The following is an 18309-nucleotide window of genomic DNA, read 5'->3' on the forward strand; positions in this document are numbered from 1 at the left end:
GGTGTTGGAATACATTTAAATTTCTGGTTCATATCTGGTTTCTTTCCTCGTTTGACTGAGCTTTGACTCGTCTAAACTGGTTTATAGTGAGAATTGATACTAAAGGCTAAAGAAAAATACAAACCTTTTTGTATTAAGCGAACCTGTTTTGACGACTGAAAGAAAACTTCCAAGATAAATTAATCAACTCTTTTTCTACTTCTGAGTTCTCACAATCTGCATCTGTCATGTTTTCTTCGGTACCATTTCCATAACACTGCACATTATAATACTTTTCTTTTTTTAACCACAACAGGTGTAACAGCCGGACTATACTATGACCAGCAGAGTACAGAAACTTTAACTATGGACATTAACCAATCTGTCTCCTTCGGGAAGAGGAACGGTTGGTATGTTAGCAGAGGTGTTGCATTCCTGCTGGGGCTGGTCTTCGTGAGTGTTGTAGTGGCCACGGGACTTCTCGTTTACTACTACGCCCCGCATGTCAGGGAGTCAGGACAAGAGTCCCAGGACCTGGAAGATGACAGAGGACGTAGCCCACTAGTGAGTACCTGAATACCTTCAGGATTCTGGCCTGAGTTTTACAAGTGCAACTTAGTTTTGGTTTATGTTCTCTCACCTGTGTCCCAGTAATATAAATGTTACTGCTGGTACGCATGTAAGCTCGTTAGTCGTATATTAGTCAGAGAGTTCTGCCGAAGACTAAACGTATCCAGATCATTGTCAAAGTTATATTTCATGTTTTTTTTTCTCTCGAGCTATCAGCTGTTGACTAAATTATTTGTCTTTCAGACATAGTTCCTGGTAAGTTTATACATTATTACCCTTTGAAAGGTTGTCGCCTTTAGAAGGTAGTAAAGAGCTCTTGATTCATGAAATTTGAGCTACTCCGTCTTCCTCGGATAAAATCTAATTATCAGTCACTTGCCAAGAGGTGTTTGAGCCTTACATGTTTAGAGCTTCCTCGTGAATATAATTGTACATACTTTTATCTTAAGAGGAATGTTAATGAGAGTTAGAAACTTATTAACTTTTTTAATATCTGAAAATATGGTTAAATATTTAGCTGTGTTAACTAATATCTTACAGCAACCTCCCACACACTCGCCTGTTGAGACATCTCCTGAAACACCATCTAAAGAGAAAATCAATGTAAGACTACCCAGAGCCCTCAAGCCTCTCCACTATATGGTCAAACTTCAACCTTTTATTAATGGCAACTTCAGCATCATGGGATACGTGGAGGTGGAGATGGAGGTTGTTGAGCCGACCTCCAACATTACTCTTCATATTAATGATATAATCACAAACAACGAAACCATCAAGGTATGTCTTGGAAAATATTGTTTAAGATAACAAAGCTGTATAGAAACTTCTTTCACAGCTTTACATCATAATCACGAGTGATTATAAGGAAAGATTAAAAAAAATAGTTGTATTGGGTCAGCAGTGCTGGAAATGCTCTTGATTTCGCCTTATAATTTTACAGTTGACACCTTCTGATGATCGGACGGGACCCGGGATAAGGATTGTAAGGCATCTATATGACAAAGAACGAGAATTTTACATTGCCAAATTAAACGAGGAGCTAAAGCCTGGGAAGAAATATGTTCTTTCCATGGAGTTCGTTGGTTACCTCAATGATGATCTCGTTGGTTTCTACAGATCTTCATACACGGATGAACAAGGGAATGAAAAGTAAGATTAATTTGCGTATAAACATTTTAGTTAACTTACATCTAAACTCTCCATAATGAAAATTTTTGCATCGTACTTTCCTGTCTTTTAGATGGATCGCAGTGACTCAGTTCCAACCAACGGATGCCAGAAGAGCCTTTCCATGTTTTGATGAACCTGCGTTGAAAGCCACTTACGAAATTTTCCTGGCCAGGGAATCTTCAATGTCTTCCCTTTCAAACATGCCAAAGTTTGAAACAATACCAATGTAGGATATTAGAATTTATTTTACACGAGTCTTGTGCTAAATTTAGCTTGTTAGTCATATACAGAACATAGGAAGTAAATGGTTAAAAATATTATTTACATCTTTATTTGTTATTTCTTTCCCAGCGAGGGTCAAGATGGGTGGGTGTGGGACCACTTCCACACGAGCGTGCCCATGTCCACCTACCTGGTCGCCTTCGTCATCTCCGACTTTGCTAGCATGGAGTCCCACGACAACGATCACGTTCTCTTTCGAGGTAGGTTATAATGGAAGGTTAATATTTAGTATAATTATGAATGTCGCACATCAGCCATGTGATGGAAAGAGACACAAAAGCAGTATAATGCAATTCTATCAACAATGTATCGCTCACACAACGGGTTTCTTCATAGTAATGTAACCTGAAAAAGCAGACTGCAAGGGAGTAACCTAGTCGATAAAGAACTGTATTATACTACTTTGTGTCTATTTCCATCGTGTCGGTATTTAATACCATCTCTCTTTGTCTAGCGTGATTGTTGAACTAATTGTCTATGTATTATCTGGTGCCCCAGCATCTGGGCCACTGTAGAAAAATTAAAATATATATATATATATATATATATATATATATATATATATATATATATATATATATATATATATATATATATATATATATATATATATATATATATATATATATATATATATATATATATATATATATATATATATATATATATATATATATATATATATATATATATATATATATATATATATATATATATATATATATATATATATATATATATATATATATATATTTATTTATTTATTTATTTATTTATTTATTTTATTTATTTGTTTATTTATTTATATATATTAAGAAAACATAAAGTCGTCCAGGTATAAAGTGTCTGCCACAGTAGAAATTTCTGGGAAATATTACATATAACGGATAGAAAATCATACCTGCAAAAATAAGATAAATTTACCTTTAAGGTCTCTGAGTAGTCATCAATATTATGTTCATTTAGTCAGCAACAAAATATAAAAATAATAACCTACTGATAAATCTGAAGGCGAGTTTCTTCCTTTTGATCAAATTTAAGCCATTTTTTGATAGTGATGGAGAATTCTTTCTTGTGTGCCTTCCCTATATTGTAAAATTAATAATTTAAAATACTTGTCTTGCGACTAACAACAAAGCAATTATTCACTGTAAAACAAATTGTTTATGTCTGTTTAACTGTGGTGGCATTTATGATATGAATAAATATAGACCCTTGAAGAAAGGTATCTTGATGCAGGTGAATGGGCTTTGATCAAAGAAATTGAACCCATCATTTACGTCCTAGGGTCAGTTGCCTCCCATACCTCAAGATGTATTATAATTTCTACGAGTTTAGCGCTTCCTCCTAAATACAGTATATGGTCAAGACTTAATAGAGCTGTGATGAAAAAACTTAGACAAAATGGTTTCTCTGTATAATAAACTAGCAGATAACAGTCGTCATTAAGTGTTCTCCACATCCAAATTGATGAGGAAGCGATTTATGGAGTCAGTGATCGTTAACAAGAGTGTTGCTTCGCATAATTCAGTTTCCAAAATGATGATAAAGTTGTTGAAAATAGTATAAAATGCAGATAAGTTGAAGATTAAGATACATGTGCAACAGTTGCGTATCTTTATTGATGAAAGGTTTCGCCTACACAGTAGACTTCTTCAGTCAAATACAAAGGAACATTAGAAATGACCAAAAACTCCAACGGCGGGTCATCTGACTAACATCTGCGTCAGGAAACACTTGTCTTGTTTCCTGACAAACCTTACCTAACGTCCAAGGTTGAGGGACTGATTACATCATTATTATTTAATTTCTGCTGCTCCCTTTGTATTTAACTTATATAATAGTGCCAAAATGATGCTAGTCATTTCCCTGCTGAAACAATTCAAATTGTATACTCACCGTAAACTTTTTCTAGCTTCTAGTTTCGAAATTATAAATCTGATGCAAAAATATCCCGCACACAGGAGACTGAAGCTTATGACGACCTTCCAATCCTACTTGGGCCATTTTTTTAAATCTGATATTAATTGAAAAAAAAAATATATTCTTTTATACTTTACAAGGAAAAATAGGTTCATGTCTGCTAAATGCATTTAAACACCCTAAAGACTTCACCTTCCACAGGCAATTTTTTGTCGCAGAAAATATACATAGAGTTGTATATCTCTCAGTATATATGCTGAGGGTTTACTTTAATCCCTGGTTTAGGAAGTAAAGTATTCTTGCGTGATGATGACAAGGTTACGTGCAGTCTTAATGAGCCTTGTGTAGTCGGTAGTCTTTAAACTCCATTAATCAACCACACAACCAGTTCTATACAACACCATTGGACAACTATATTTCCTCTACATTATTCGTCTTATTAAGATTTAAGTTTCCAAATAATCTAAAATGCTCATAAAATATAGACTGTGTATTAATTGATGATAATGATTATACATTTGTTCATGATAATGATCATTACATATTAATTCATGATAATGATTTATATATTAGTTCATCTTAAGGATTATTATATATCATGATTATATAACATTATAATTTTAACTACAGAGTATACAATTTTTTTAAGTTGTGGTAATTAAGGAAACATTAGATGATAATTAAGAAATATTTAGTTCATATAGGTTCGTTTACCTGCAATTAACCCACATGAACATTTATTCCTTTTGTGCCTAGAACAGAACGAACTATATAAATCCTCGAGAATACACAAAATTTTCAACTTGTCTTTCTCACTTCTCCAGATAATAGGTTGATATTTCACACATATACATGTATGAGTGATCGTGTGTGTGTGCATAAGTATGCGAGCCCACGCGTGTATGCAAATATGTATGCAGGCACTTTCACATGCAAGCATTGCATCTGAATGAGAGTAGAAAGAAGAGTTTTATATGGTTTACCTGGCATCACACTTGTTCATCAGACAGAAGGAAGACCGATAATCTGTTTTTATATTATCTTTTTCGGAGGTTATGTTAGGTTAGGCAAGGTTAGGTTAGGTTAGGTTAGGTAAGGTTAGGTTAGGTTAGGTTAGGTTAGGTTAGGTAAGATTAGGTTAGGTTAGGTTAGGTTAGGTAAGGTTAGGTTAGGTTAGGTAAGATTAGGTTAGGTTAGGTTAGGTTAGTTAAGGTTAGGTTAGGTTAGGTTAGGTAAGGCTAGGTTTGGTTAGGTTAGGTTAGGTTAGGTAAGGTTAGGTTTAGTTAGGTAAGGTTAGGTTTGGTTAGGTTAGGTTAGGTTAGGTAAGGTTAGGTTTGGTTAGGTTAGGTTAGGTTAGGTAAGGTTAGGTTTGGTTAGGTAAGGTTAGGTTAGGTTAGGTTAGGTTAGGTTAGGTTAAGGTTAGGTTAGGTTAGGTTAGGTAAGGTTAGGTTTGGTTAGGTTAGGTTAGGTAAGGTTAGGTTTGGTTAGGTAAGGTTAGGTTAGGTAAGGTTCGGTTAGGTAAGGTTAGGTTAGGTTAGGGTAGGTTAGGTAAGGTTAGCATTGGTTAGGTAAGGTTAGGTTTGGTTAGGTAAGGTTAGGTTAGGTAAGGTTAGGTTAGGTTAGGTAAGGTTAGGCTAGGTAAGGTTAGGTTAGGTTAAGTAAGGTTAGGTTAGGTTAGGTTAAGTAATGTTAGGTTAGGTTAGGTAAGGTTCGTCAGGAAACAGGACAAGTGTTTCCTGAGGCGGGTCATAGTGGCGCAATAAACCTTTCCTGGATTCAATGCGTGATTAATTTTTACTACCAGAAGATGAAAGTTATGGTCAAAATAAAAATTAGAGAACATTACTGTTATTTTTGCACATATATGTCAATGCTCTTAAGAATATTTTAACGTCTTTAAAAATTTTTCCTTCATTGTTATTATCTTGTGTATATAAGTACACGAGTCTAAATTTGAAATCTAGTTTTATTAATTATTTCATATCCAACTTTAACCGAAACTTTTGATGTAAAAGAATTCTGAACAAGTGAAGTGCAACATGATTTTATGAAAATGGGTGACCCAGTGTGTAGCTAATGCTATTTAGTCAAGATCCATAAAAAGAGTTGAACTTTGATCAAAGTTCGTAAAAATGTTTTTGTGCGTTGTGTGCAGTCTGACAGTTATAAGTAACTTTGTAGAATTAAGAATATTTAATTGTTAAACTGGGAGTAGAATAAGAACTTGAAATGCTTATCAGAGATGAATGAAATCTTACAGAAAACAAATATCAACTGGATTTAAAGCCTGTCGATTGTTTTAAAGCTTCACGTAATCTTTTAACTAGCAAAATTATTTAATTCCTAAAATAGGGATTAAAGTAAACTGTCAGCATACAAAATGTTGAGAGAAATAAGGCTCTTTGTGAATATATCCTGTGATCTGACTTGGTATATCTGGCGGAGCTGAAAGTAAAACAGTATAGAATTTACTTTGACCGCTTTGGTCTATACAGACTGAAATGTGACAGTAAAATTAAAATGGAGGATGTTTTTGAAAATATTATCTTTCTTGCAGTGACGACTCGAAAATCTGCCATTGACCAGGCAGACTACGCCCTACTGACAGGTCCTAAAATTCTTTCTTACTACGAGGATTACTTCAACGTCTCGTTCCCTCTACCCAAGCTGGATATGATCGCACTTCCTGACCTCTCGGCTGCTGCTATGGAAAACTGGGGACTCATTACCTACAGGTCAGATATAACAACACTGCACTAGGCAAGGACTCGAACCCATGCTGCTTTGGCCTGCCTCATGGTTGGCGAAAACGCATGACGCCCTAATCCACTGGACCATACGATCCTTAAAAGTAGGGCATCCAGCGGAACTGGATGTGGTACTCCCTACCCAAGGACACACGATGGTGTGGATGACTCTAGGCAAATTTCATTCTAGTCCCTGTTTGGTGTACTAGTTCAACGTGCAGTATTTTATATTATTGTAAGGATCGTGTGGTTCAGTGGATAAGGGCGTCATGTGTTTTCGCCCACCATGAGGTAGGCCAAAGCAGCATGGGTTCGAGTCCTTGGCTAGTGCAGTGTTGTTATTGATCAATACCACTCGTTCATGGTTACAATAATATATATATATATATATATATATATATATATATATATATATATATATACCAATAACAACACTGAGGCTAGCAGAGGATTCGAACCCATATCGTTTTGGCCCATCTCATGGTGGGCAAATATCACACATGACGCTGTAACCCATGGAACCACGCAATCCTAGAAGAATGATGCACTCAGTAGTACTAGGTGTTTTACTGTCATCCGAGGATATACGGTGGTGCGGGGGCCTTTGAGCTAATTTCGTTCCCCTCCCCACACCACCGTATGTCCTCGAATGACGGTAAAACATATATATATATATATATATATATATATATATATATATATATATATATATATATATATATATATATATATATATATATATATATATATATATATATATATATATATATATATATATATATATATATATATATATATATATATATATATATATATATATATATATATATATATATATATATATATATATATATATATATATATATATATATATATATATATATATATATATATATATATATATATATATATATATATATATATATATATATATATATATATATATATATATATATATATATATATATATATATATAATTGCTTAGAATTTTTTTGTTTCTGTCCTATATAAAACATATTAAATATAAGTACCATGTATTCCACCTCCAGAAATAATTCTGCTTTCCTAGTCAATTCACTCTCTTTGCGCCAAACGTAATCTGTGTAATTTAGTGCCTTAGTACTAGCATTATTAGTAATATTATTATCATTATAATATGTACACAAAAAATTATCATTGAGTCTAGTCCTATGCAGCGAGACAGCAATGCTGTATGATCCAGAGGTGTCGTCAGCGTGGGACAAGCGGTGGGTAGCTGGGGTGGTGTCCCACGAGCTGGTTCACCAGTGGTTTGGCAATCTCGTCACCCTAGGCTGGTGGACAGACCTTTGGCTCAATGAAGGTTTTGCTTCCTTCATGGAATACATCGGTGTGGACCATGTGAGTTGCCTGCAGGGTCAGCTTTTAACACTGGGTGATGATAGGCAGGATCCTTTCAGTATATTTGTGGTTGACAGGCAAAGGGAAGAGTGCGAGGCTATTTAAATATACTTCTACTTTATCCTGTTAAACTAAAATGTAAATAAAATTTAAGTTACATTAATTGAACCACAGATTGGTTGTTATCCAGATGCAAAAAAAAAAAAAACAATAATTACGAACAAGAGGAAGATTCTCAGTTGTGTAAAATGTGTTGTAATAGAAGGAAACTTAACTGAACTAAAATAAATTTTATTAATGTTGTACGATACTTACAAGTTCCTGAATAAGACACATGTGTAACATATAGATATCCTAATTGTAGAAACTTTTCAACTGCAAAACAGGCGTCTTCAGCCGAACGCAGGCGTATATAACCCTTACAGTAGTAGTTTTATCGTGATAAGTCCGACACCCTTGGGAGGAGGTGGTCAGTCCCTCAGGGTTAAGGTACAGGCATGCTTAAGTTGGCTACGCTGTTTCACCTCACTTATGGACTGAAGAAGCCTGTTGTGAAAGCGAAAGGTTCCGATAATAACGATAATAGGATGTTGCACATGTATTTTATTCATTTATATAAATTTATGTATTGAATAAACGCTTAAAAAACATAGAACATGAAATTTATACAATACGTTAAGCTTCCAATACACGCACAAAAAGTACATGATTATTTATGAACTTGTTGTTTGGTAAGACACGTATGCAACAGTTAAGAATCTTTATTTCGAAACGTTTCGCCTACACAGTAGGCTTCTTTAGTCGAGTACAGGAAAGTTGATAGAAGCAGAAGAGACTTGAAGACGATGTAATCAGTCAATCACCCTTGAAGTTTTGAGGTGGTCAGTCCCTCAGTCTGGAGAGGAGTGTTGTTCCATAGTCTGAAACAATATGGAGTTGAAGTGACAGGATGGAGCCTTATATACCGCCAGGAGGTGAGATGTAGGCCACTAGTAAAGGTATATATATATATATATATATATATATATATATATATATATATATATATATATATATATATATATATATATATATATATATATATATATATACAGCAGAAGGGAAGTATGCCAGACATGAGGAGGTCAATGACATAAAGAGAAGCCTCGCCACAGCCCGTTGCCCAGCTCAACGGGAACCCTAAGTGCAGAGGTCTGACGGAAGTCAAAAGCGTCCTGATGGAGCTACTATACTACCCCGGAAGGATGGAAAGCAGATTGCCTGGGACTAAACCTGTGCTGCCACATTGGCAGATACCTGCTTGCCATACTCCGAAGCTGAAGGGGATGGAGCTGCCAGCCACAGGGAGACCCAGAAGATCCGCAAATATGAAGACCTTCCCCCTGGTTATAACTTCATCCCATTTGGGTCGGAGACCCTTGGAGCATTGGGCAAGTGTGCTCTAAAGTTCCTCAAAGAGCTGGGTGAAAAGCTCGTTATAGAAACCAAGGACCACAGGGCGACCAGCTTCCTGTTTCAGACACTCAGTGTTGCGATCCAGAGAGGAAATGCCAGCAGCATTCTGGGCACGCGGCCCACCGCCGGGGAGCTGGACGAAGTATTCGAGATGTAGCTCTGAGTTGTTATCTATGTTGATTTACTTTTTATTGTATTTTTGTGAATGTTTTGTCAATGTATTTTGTCTTTAAATAAAGTATATATTAAATATAGGGCGTGGCAGGAGAAAATTCTCAAACAGCTTCAGGGAGAACCTTGAGTTTTTCCTGAATCAAGTTTATTCTTTTCTCTGAGGATGAGGGTCCCCAGGAAAGTTCTAGAGGTGGTACCTCGGTGGGAGACGGCCGACTTGTTGAAATATATATATATATATATATATATACATATATATATATATATATATATATATATATATATATATATATATATATATATATATATATATATATATATATATATATATTATTTTTTTTATTATCACACTGGCCGATTCCCACCAAGGCAGGGTGGCCCGAAAAAGAAAAACTTTCACCATCATTCACTCCATCACTGTCTTGCCAGAAGGGTGCTTTACACTACAGTTTTTAAACTGCAACATTAACACCCCTCCTTCAGAGTGCAGGCACTGTACTTCCCATCTCCAGGACTCAAGTCCGGCCTGCCGGTTTCCCTGAACCCCTTCATAAATGTTACTTTGCTCACACTCCAACAGCACGTCAAGTATTAAAAACACGCTCACGCATGCCTGCTGGAAGTCCAAGCCCCTCGCACACAAAACCTCCTTTACCCCCTCCCTCCAACCTTTCCTAGGCCGACCCCTACCCCGCCTTCCTTCCTTCCTTATAAATAAATAAATAAATATATATATATATATATATATATATATATATATATATATATATATATATATATATATATATATATATATATATATATATACATATATGTCGTGCCGAATATGTAAAACTAGTCAATTAGCAAGAATTCATATAAAATTAAGTCCTTTCTAAAATTTTCTGTTATACGTTTAAAGATATATTTTTTTCATTAATGTTAATGTAAAAATTTTTAATTTTGCACCAAAAGAATCTTAGAAAACTTACCTAACCTTATTATAACAAGAAAAATTTATTTTAGCCTAACCCAACTAAATATATTTTAGATTTGTTTACAGTAATTTAATACTAAACAAACACAGTGAAATATATATTTTTCGTTAGGTTGAGTGATTTTGACGAAATTATTGCATACACAAATTTTCACTTGTCCTATATGGCAAGATGAACGTTGCTATTTAAACCAAGATCGGAAATTCTGCCTATTCGCTCTCGCTTCACACGGTGAGGGCCTGGGTTCGATTCCCAGCCAGAGTAGAAACATTGGACGTGTTTGTTTCCACCTGTTGTCTATGTTCCCCATCAGTAAAATGGGTACCTGGGTGTTAGTCGACTGGTGTGGGTCGCATCCTGGGACACTGACCTAAGGAGGCCTGGTCACAGACCGGGCCGCGGGGGCGTTGAGCCCCGGAACTCTCTCCAGATATATATATATATATTCATTTATATATGTACATATATATTTATATATATACATAAATATATATATATATATATACAAATATATATATATATATATATATATATATATATATATATATATATATATATATATATATATATATATATATATATGTATATATGTATAAATATATATATATATATATATATATTTTATATATATATATATATATATATATATATATATATATATATATATATATATATATATATATATATATATATATATATATATATGTATATATATATATATATATATATATATATATATATATATATATATATATATATATATATATATATATATATATATATATATATATATATATATATATATATATATATATATATATATATATATATATATATATATATATATATATATATGCAATAAGATCACAGTAAACAGGTGATTTCAGAATATGCAAAACAACCACTGTGAAAGAATAAAGAAGTTCCAAGCACTTTTCGTGACTACTCACATTATCAAGGAACAATGAAAGTAAAGCATCAAAGGAAGGTATATAAAGGGGTAGCCCACACCTCACTATCAGATCCCACAACAAAGAAACACCTGACGCGAGACAGCAGGCCCGCCGGCCGAACTAGACAGGTCCTTCACACAACCCACCAACAAACTATTCTACCCAAGAAATAAGAAATTTAAAATATTATTATTTGTCCAATGTATTATTAAATTTTTCCCAAATTCTATTAATTATAAATGGATCTAATTTATATAAACCAAAGGAAATATTCATATTATTGTCAAAACTGCTTTTCATGAAACAAGATTCAATTATAGTCCTGTCGACCATGGACTTGCTTGATACTACTTTCTCAACTTTTTGAAAATTAATTGGATAGTTAAAATCTCTTACATGAATAAATAGAGCATTGGAATCTTGTCCGGTTCTAATGCTATATTTATGTTATTTTAATCTTAGTTCGAGATTTTTACCAGTTTGACCGTAATAAACTTTATCGCAAATTTTACAAGGAATCTTATAGACACGGCCATTTTGGGGGGAATTCTTTTTCAAAAGTTTTTTTTACTGTATCAAGATTTTTGAATACAACTTTAATATTAAAAGTCTTAAGAAGAGAAGGCATATCAACCAAGTTTTCATGGTAAGGGAGAACCAAACTAAAAATATGTTGGTTCTCCCTTACCATGAAAACTTGGTTGATATGCCTTCTCTTCTTAAGACTTTTAATATTGAAGTTGTATTCAAAAATCTTGATACAGTAAAAAATTTTGATAAAGAATTTCCCCCAAAATGCTGATGGATGTGTCTATAAGTTCCTTGTAAAATTTGCGATAAAGTTTATTACTGTCAAACTGGTAAAAATCTCGAACTAAGATTAAAACAACATAAATATAGCATTAGAACTGGACAAGATTCCAATGCTCTATTTATTCATGCAAGAGATTTTAACCATCCAATTGATTTTCAAAAAGTTGAGAAAGTAGTATCAAGCAAGTCCATGGTCGACAGGAATATAATTGAATCTTGTTTCATAAAAAGCAGTTTTGCCAATAGTATGAATATTTCCTTTGGTTTATATAAATTAGATCCATTTATAATTAATAGAATTTGGGAAGAATATAATAATACATTGGACAAATAATAATATTTTAAATTTCTTATTTCTTGGGTAGAACAGTTTGTTGGTGGGTTGTGTGAAGGACCTGTCTAGTTCGGCCGGCGGGCCTGCTGTCTCGCGTCAGGTGTTTCTTTGTTGTGGGATCTGATAGTGAGGTGTGGGCTACCCCTTTATATACCTTCCTTTGATGCCTTACTTTCATTGTTCCTTGACAATGTGAGTAGTCACGAAAACGCTTGGAACTTCTCTATTCTTTCACAGTGGTTGTTTTGCATATATATATATATATATATATATATATATATATATATATATGTATATATATATATATATATATATATATATATATATATATATATATATATATATATATATATGTGTGTGTGTGTGTGTGTCTCATTATTATGTCACGAACTGTTAATTCTTGATTCTCAGAATTATGGATAGAGAAAAGAGGGAAGGTGGGTAGAGTAATATGAAAAAGGGAAAAGATACTTAATATTCTCAAATAATTTTTTGAAGCGTGTGAGATGAGACTCTCTGAGGTGTGAACAAAATGAAGAGGGGGCTGGTTACAAGCCCTAGTTACGTAAATTTTATGCAAATCTGTAATAATACTATGCCTAATGTTAACAAGCATCATATATCATTCATAACTCCTCTGTTCTATGATTTTTATATACCCTGTGTCAGACATTTTTATACGAGTTTTTAAACTTAATTACCATAACTACTTTTAATATAGGTTGAGCCCACCTGGAACATAATGGATCAGTCCATTACTGAAGACCTCCAGAATGTGTTCTCTTTAGACTGCCTGGAGTCCTCACACCCCATCAGCATCCAAGTGGGACATCCGGATGAGATCAATGAGATATTTGATATAATTTCCTACCAAAAAGGTAAGTATATTTCTGTACCTATTGAACTTGGCTTGTTGGTTAAAGGGATTTAATGAGTAACGTCTACATGAGTGTCATTAAGACTGTTTATAACTTATTCAGCATCAGTCAAGACTATCTTAATCTCTTAGATATGAATTAAAATAAACTTTCAGTAAACTTTCAGTATTCGCTTTTAGTATTTACATTAACACTTAGATTTTTCATTTTCCATGTGTATATATATATATATATATATATATATATATATATATATATATATATATATATGTATATATATATATATATATATATATATATATATATAATATATATGTATATATATATTATATATATATATATATATATATATATATATATATATATATATATATATATATATATATATATATATATATATATATATATATATATATATATATATATGTCGTGCCGAATATGTAAAACTGATCAATTAGCAAGAACTCATTTAAAATTAAATCCTCTCTAAAATTTTCTCTTATACGTTTAAAGATATATTTTTTTCATTAATGTTAATGTAAAAAATTTGAATTTTGCTCCAAAAGAATCTTAGAAAACTTACCTAACCTTATTATAACAAGAATAATTTATTTTAGCCTAACCCAACTAAATATATTTTAGATTTGTTTTCAGTAATTTAATGTTAAACAAACACAGTGAAATATATTTTTTTCGTTAGGTTCAGAATGATTTTGTCGAAATTATTGCATACACAAATTTTCACTTGTCCTATATGGCAAGATGAGCGTTGCTATTGAAGCCAAGATCGCAAGTTCTGCCTATTCGGCACGATACATATGTATATATATATATATATATATATATATATATATATATATATATATATATATATATATATATATATATATATATATATATATATATAATATATATATATATATATATAATGTCGTGCCGAATATGTAAAACTGGTCAATTAGCAAGAACTCTTTTAAAATTAAGTCCTTTCTAAAATTTTCTTTTATACGTTTAAAGATATATTTTTTTCATTAATGTTGATTTAAAAATTCATAATTTTGCACCAAAAGGAACTTAGAAAACTTACCCAACCTTATTATAACAAGAACAATTTATTTTAGCCTAACCCAACTAAATATATTTTAGATTTGTTTACAGTAATTTAATACTAAACAAACACAGTGAAATATATTTTTTTCGTTAGGTTCAGAATGATTTTGGCGAAATTATAGCATACACAAATTTTCGCTTGTCCTATATGGCAAGATGAGCGTTGCTATTTAAGCCAAGATCGCAAGTTCTGCCTATTCGGCACGACAAACATAAATATATATATATATATATATATATATATATATATATATATATATATATATATATATATATATATATATATATATATATATATATATATATATATATATATATATATATATATATTAACTCTCCTCTCCTATTTTTAACTGACAAATCCATTTGTTCTCTAGGCTTTCTTAACTTGTTAATCTCACTCCAAAACTTTTTCTTATTTTCAACAAAATTTGTTGATAACATCTCACCCACTCTCTCATTTGCTCTCTTTTTACATTGCTTCACCACTCTCTTAACCTCTCTCTTTTTCTCCATATACTCTTCCCTCCTTGCATCACTTCTACTTTGTAAAAACTTCTCATATGCTAACTTTTTCTCCCTTACTACTCTCTTTACATCATCATTCCACCAATCGCTCCTCTTCCCTCCTGCACCCACTTTCCTGTAACCACAAACTTCTGCTGAACACTCTAACACTACATTTTTAAACCTACCCCATACCTCTTCGACCCCATTGCCTATGCTCTCATTAGCCCATCTATCCTCCAATAGCTGTTTATATCTTACCCTAACTGCCTCCTCTTTTAGTTTATAAACCTTCACCTCTCTCTTCCCTGATGCTTCTATTCTCCTTGTATCCCATCTACCTTTTACTCTCAGTGTCGCTACAACTAGAAAGTGATCTGATATATCTGTGGCCCCTCTATAAACATGTACATCCTGAAGTCTACTCAACAGTCTTTTATCTACCAATACATAATCCAACAAACTACTGTCATTTCGCCCTACATCATATCGTGTATACTTATTTATCCTCTTTTTCTTAAAATATGTATTACCTATAACTAAACCCCTTTCTATACAAAGTTCAATCAAAGGGCTCCCATTATCATTTACACCTGGCACCCCAAACTTACCTACCACACCCTCTCTAAAAGTTTCTCCTACTTTAGCATTCAAGTCCCCTACCACAATTACTCTCTCACTTGGTTCAAAGGCTCCTATACATTCACTTAACATCTCCCAAAATCTCTCTCTCTCCTCTGCATTCCTCTCTTCTCCAGGTGCATACACGCTTATTATGACCCACTTCTCGCATCCAACCTTTACTTTAATCCACATAATTCTTTATATATATATATATATATATATATAAATATATATATATATATATATATATATATATATATATATATATATATATATATATATATATATATATATATATATATACATATATATATATATATATATATATATATATATATATATATATATATATATATATATATATATATATATATATATATATATATATATATATATATATATATATATATATATATATATATATATATATATATATATATATATATATATATATATATATATATATATATGTCGTGCCGAATATGTAAAACTGGTCAATTAGCAAGAACTCATTTAAAATTAAGTCCTTTCTAAAATTTTCTCTTATACGTTCAGAGATATGTTTTTTCATTAACGTTGATGTAAAAAATTATAATTTTGCACCAAAAGGAACTTAGAAAACTTACCTAACCTTATTATAACAAGAACAATTTATTTTAGCCTAACCCATCTAAATATATTTTAGATTTGTTTACAGTAATTTAATACTAAACAAATACAGTGACACATATTTTTTTCGTTAGGTTCAGAATGATTTTTGCGAAATTATTGCATACACAAATTTTCACAAGTGTTATATGGCAAGATGAGCGTTGCTATTTAAGCCAAGATCGCAAATTCTGCCTATTCGGCACGACATATATATATATATAATACATATATATATATATATATATATATATATATCTATCTATATATATATATATATATATATATATATATATATATATATATATATATATATGTCGTGCCGAATAGGCAGAACTTGCGATCTTGGCTTAAATAGCAACGCTCATCTTGCCATATAGGACAAGCGAAAATTTGTGTATGCAATAATTTCGCCAAAATCATTCTGAACCTAACGAAAAAAATGTATTTCACTGTGTTTGTTTAGTATTAAATTATTGTAAGCAAATCTAAAATATATTTAGTTGGGTTAGGCTAAAATAAATTGTTCTTGTTATAATAAGGTTAGGTAAGTTTTCTAAGATGCTTTTGGAGCAAAATTAAATTTTTTTACATAAACATTATTGAAAAAAATATATCTTCAAACGTATAAGAGAAAATTTTAGAAAGGACTTAATTTTAAATGAATTCTTGGTAATTGACCCGTTTTACATATTCGGCACGACATATCTATATATATATATATATATATATATATATATATATATATATATATTTATATATATATATATAAATTATATATATATTATTTATATATATATATAAAATATATATATATATATATATATATATATATATATATATATATATATATGTGTGTGTGTGTGTGTGTGTGTGTGTGTGTATTTGCGGCGAAGTGCAAGCAGACCAATACGGTCTACATGGTCTTAACTGTTCCAAAACCAAGGGCTGGCATGCAAGACACAATGAGGTCAACGACATCATTAAGAGAACCCTTGCTACAGCTGGATGCCCTGCCGAGAGGGAGCCACGATCACTTGCAGCAAACAATACCCACAACCCAGCAAACCGCCCCGACGGGATCACCATCTATCCTTGGAAGAATGGCAAGCTCTTAGCATGGGACTATACCTGTGTGTCCACACTGGCTGACACCTATATCCATCACAGTGTGGGGCGACAGGGAGGAGCTGCTGACCACAGGGAGGAGTACAAGATCAGCAAGTACAGGGACATTAGCCAACAGTATCAATTTGTCCCAGTGGGATCAGAGACCTTAGGATCATGGGGAAAAAATGCCACACGTTTCCTTAAAGAATTGGGTTCCAGACTCATCGACACCACCAGGGACCCAAGGGCTGCCACTTTCATGTTCCAGCGCCTCAGCGTCGCCATCCAGAGGGGAAATGCTTGCTGCATACTTGGCTCACGTCCAGCCTCGGAGGAGCTGGAGGAAATTCATCATCTTTGATACATTGTGCCATTGTATTCATGTTTATGTTTTTTTCTGTAAATGTATTTTGTATTTTGTTTATTAATATATATATATATATATATATATATATATATATATATATATATATATATATATATATATATATATATATATATATATATATATATATATATATATATATATATCAATGTCCTTCTCACAGGATCATCTCTTATTCGCATGATGAACTTCTTCCTGACAGAGAAAACGTTAAGGAAGGGCCTCTCTAACTATCTCAACGGTCTGTAAGTACATAAATATTCTTGTGCATAACGTATTTTGCTAAACC

General features: G+C 32.3%; 1 protein-coding gene across 2 annotated transcripts in view; it reads left to right on the plus strand.

Annotated features, from left to right (window-relative positions):
- Positions 1-18309, plus strand: part of LOC128696827 (aminopeptidase N) — a 28645-nt gene that overhangs the window by 4057 nt on the left and 6279 nt on the right. For both annotated transcript variants that reach the window (XM_070096040.1, XM_070096039.1), the window contains exons 2-10: positions 296-543; positions 1090-1326; positions 1490-1698; positions 1790-1945; positions 2071-2201; positions 6482-6659; positions 7869-8052; positions 13480-13636; positions 18184-18265. In XM_070096040.1, coding sequence (XP_069952141.1) covers positions 346-543; positions 1090-1326; positions 1490-1698; positions 1790-1945; positions 2071-2201; positions 6482-6659; positions 7869-8052; positions 13480-13636; positions 18184-18265 — 1532 coding nt within the window. In that variant the 5' untranslated portion in view covers positions 296-345. The remainder of the gene's footprint in view (positions 1-295; positions 544-1089; positions 1327-1489; positions 1699-1789; positions 1946-2070; positions 2202-6481; positions 6660-7868; positions 8053-13479; positions 13637-18183; positions 18266-18309) is intronic.

Source organism: Cherax quadricarinatus, chromosome 52, assembly GCF_038502225.1.
Source record: "Cherax quadricarinatus isolate ZL_2023a chromosome 52, ASM3850222v1, whole genome shotgun sequence".
Classification (NCBI taxonomy): Eukaryota; Metazoa; Arthropoda; class Malacostraca; order Decapoda; family Parastacidae; genus Cherax; species Cherax quadricarinatus.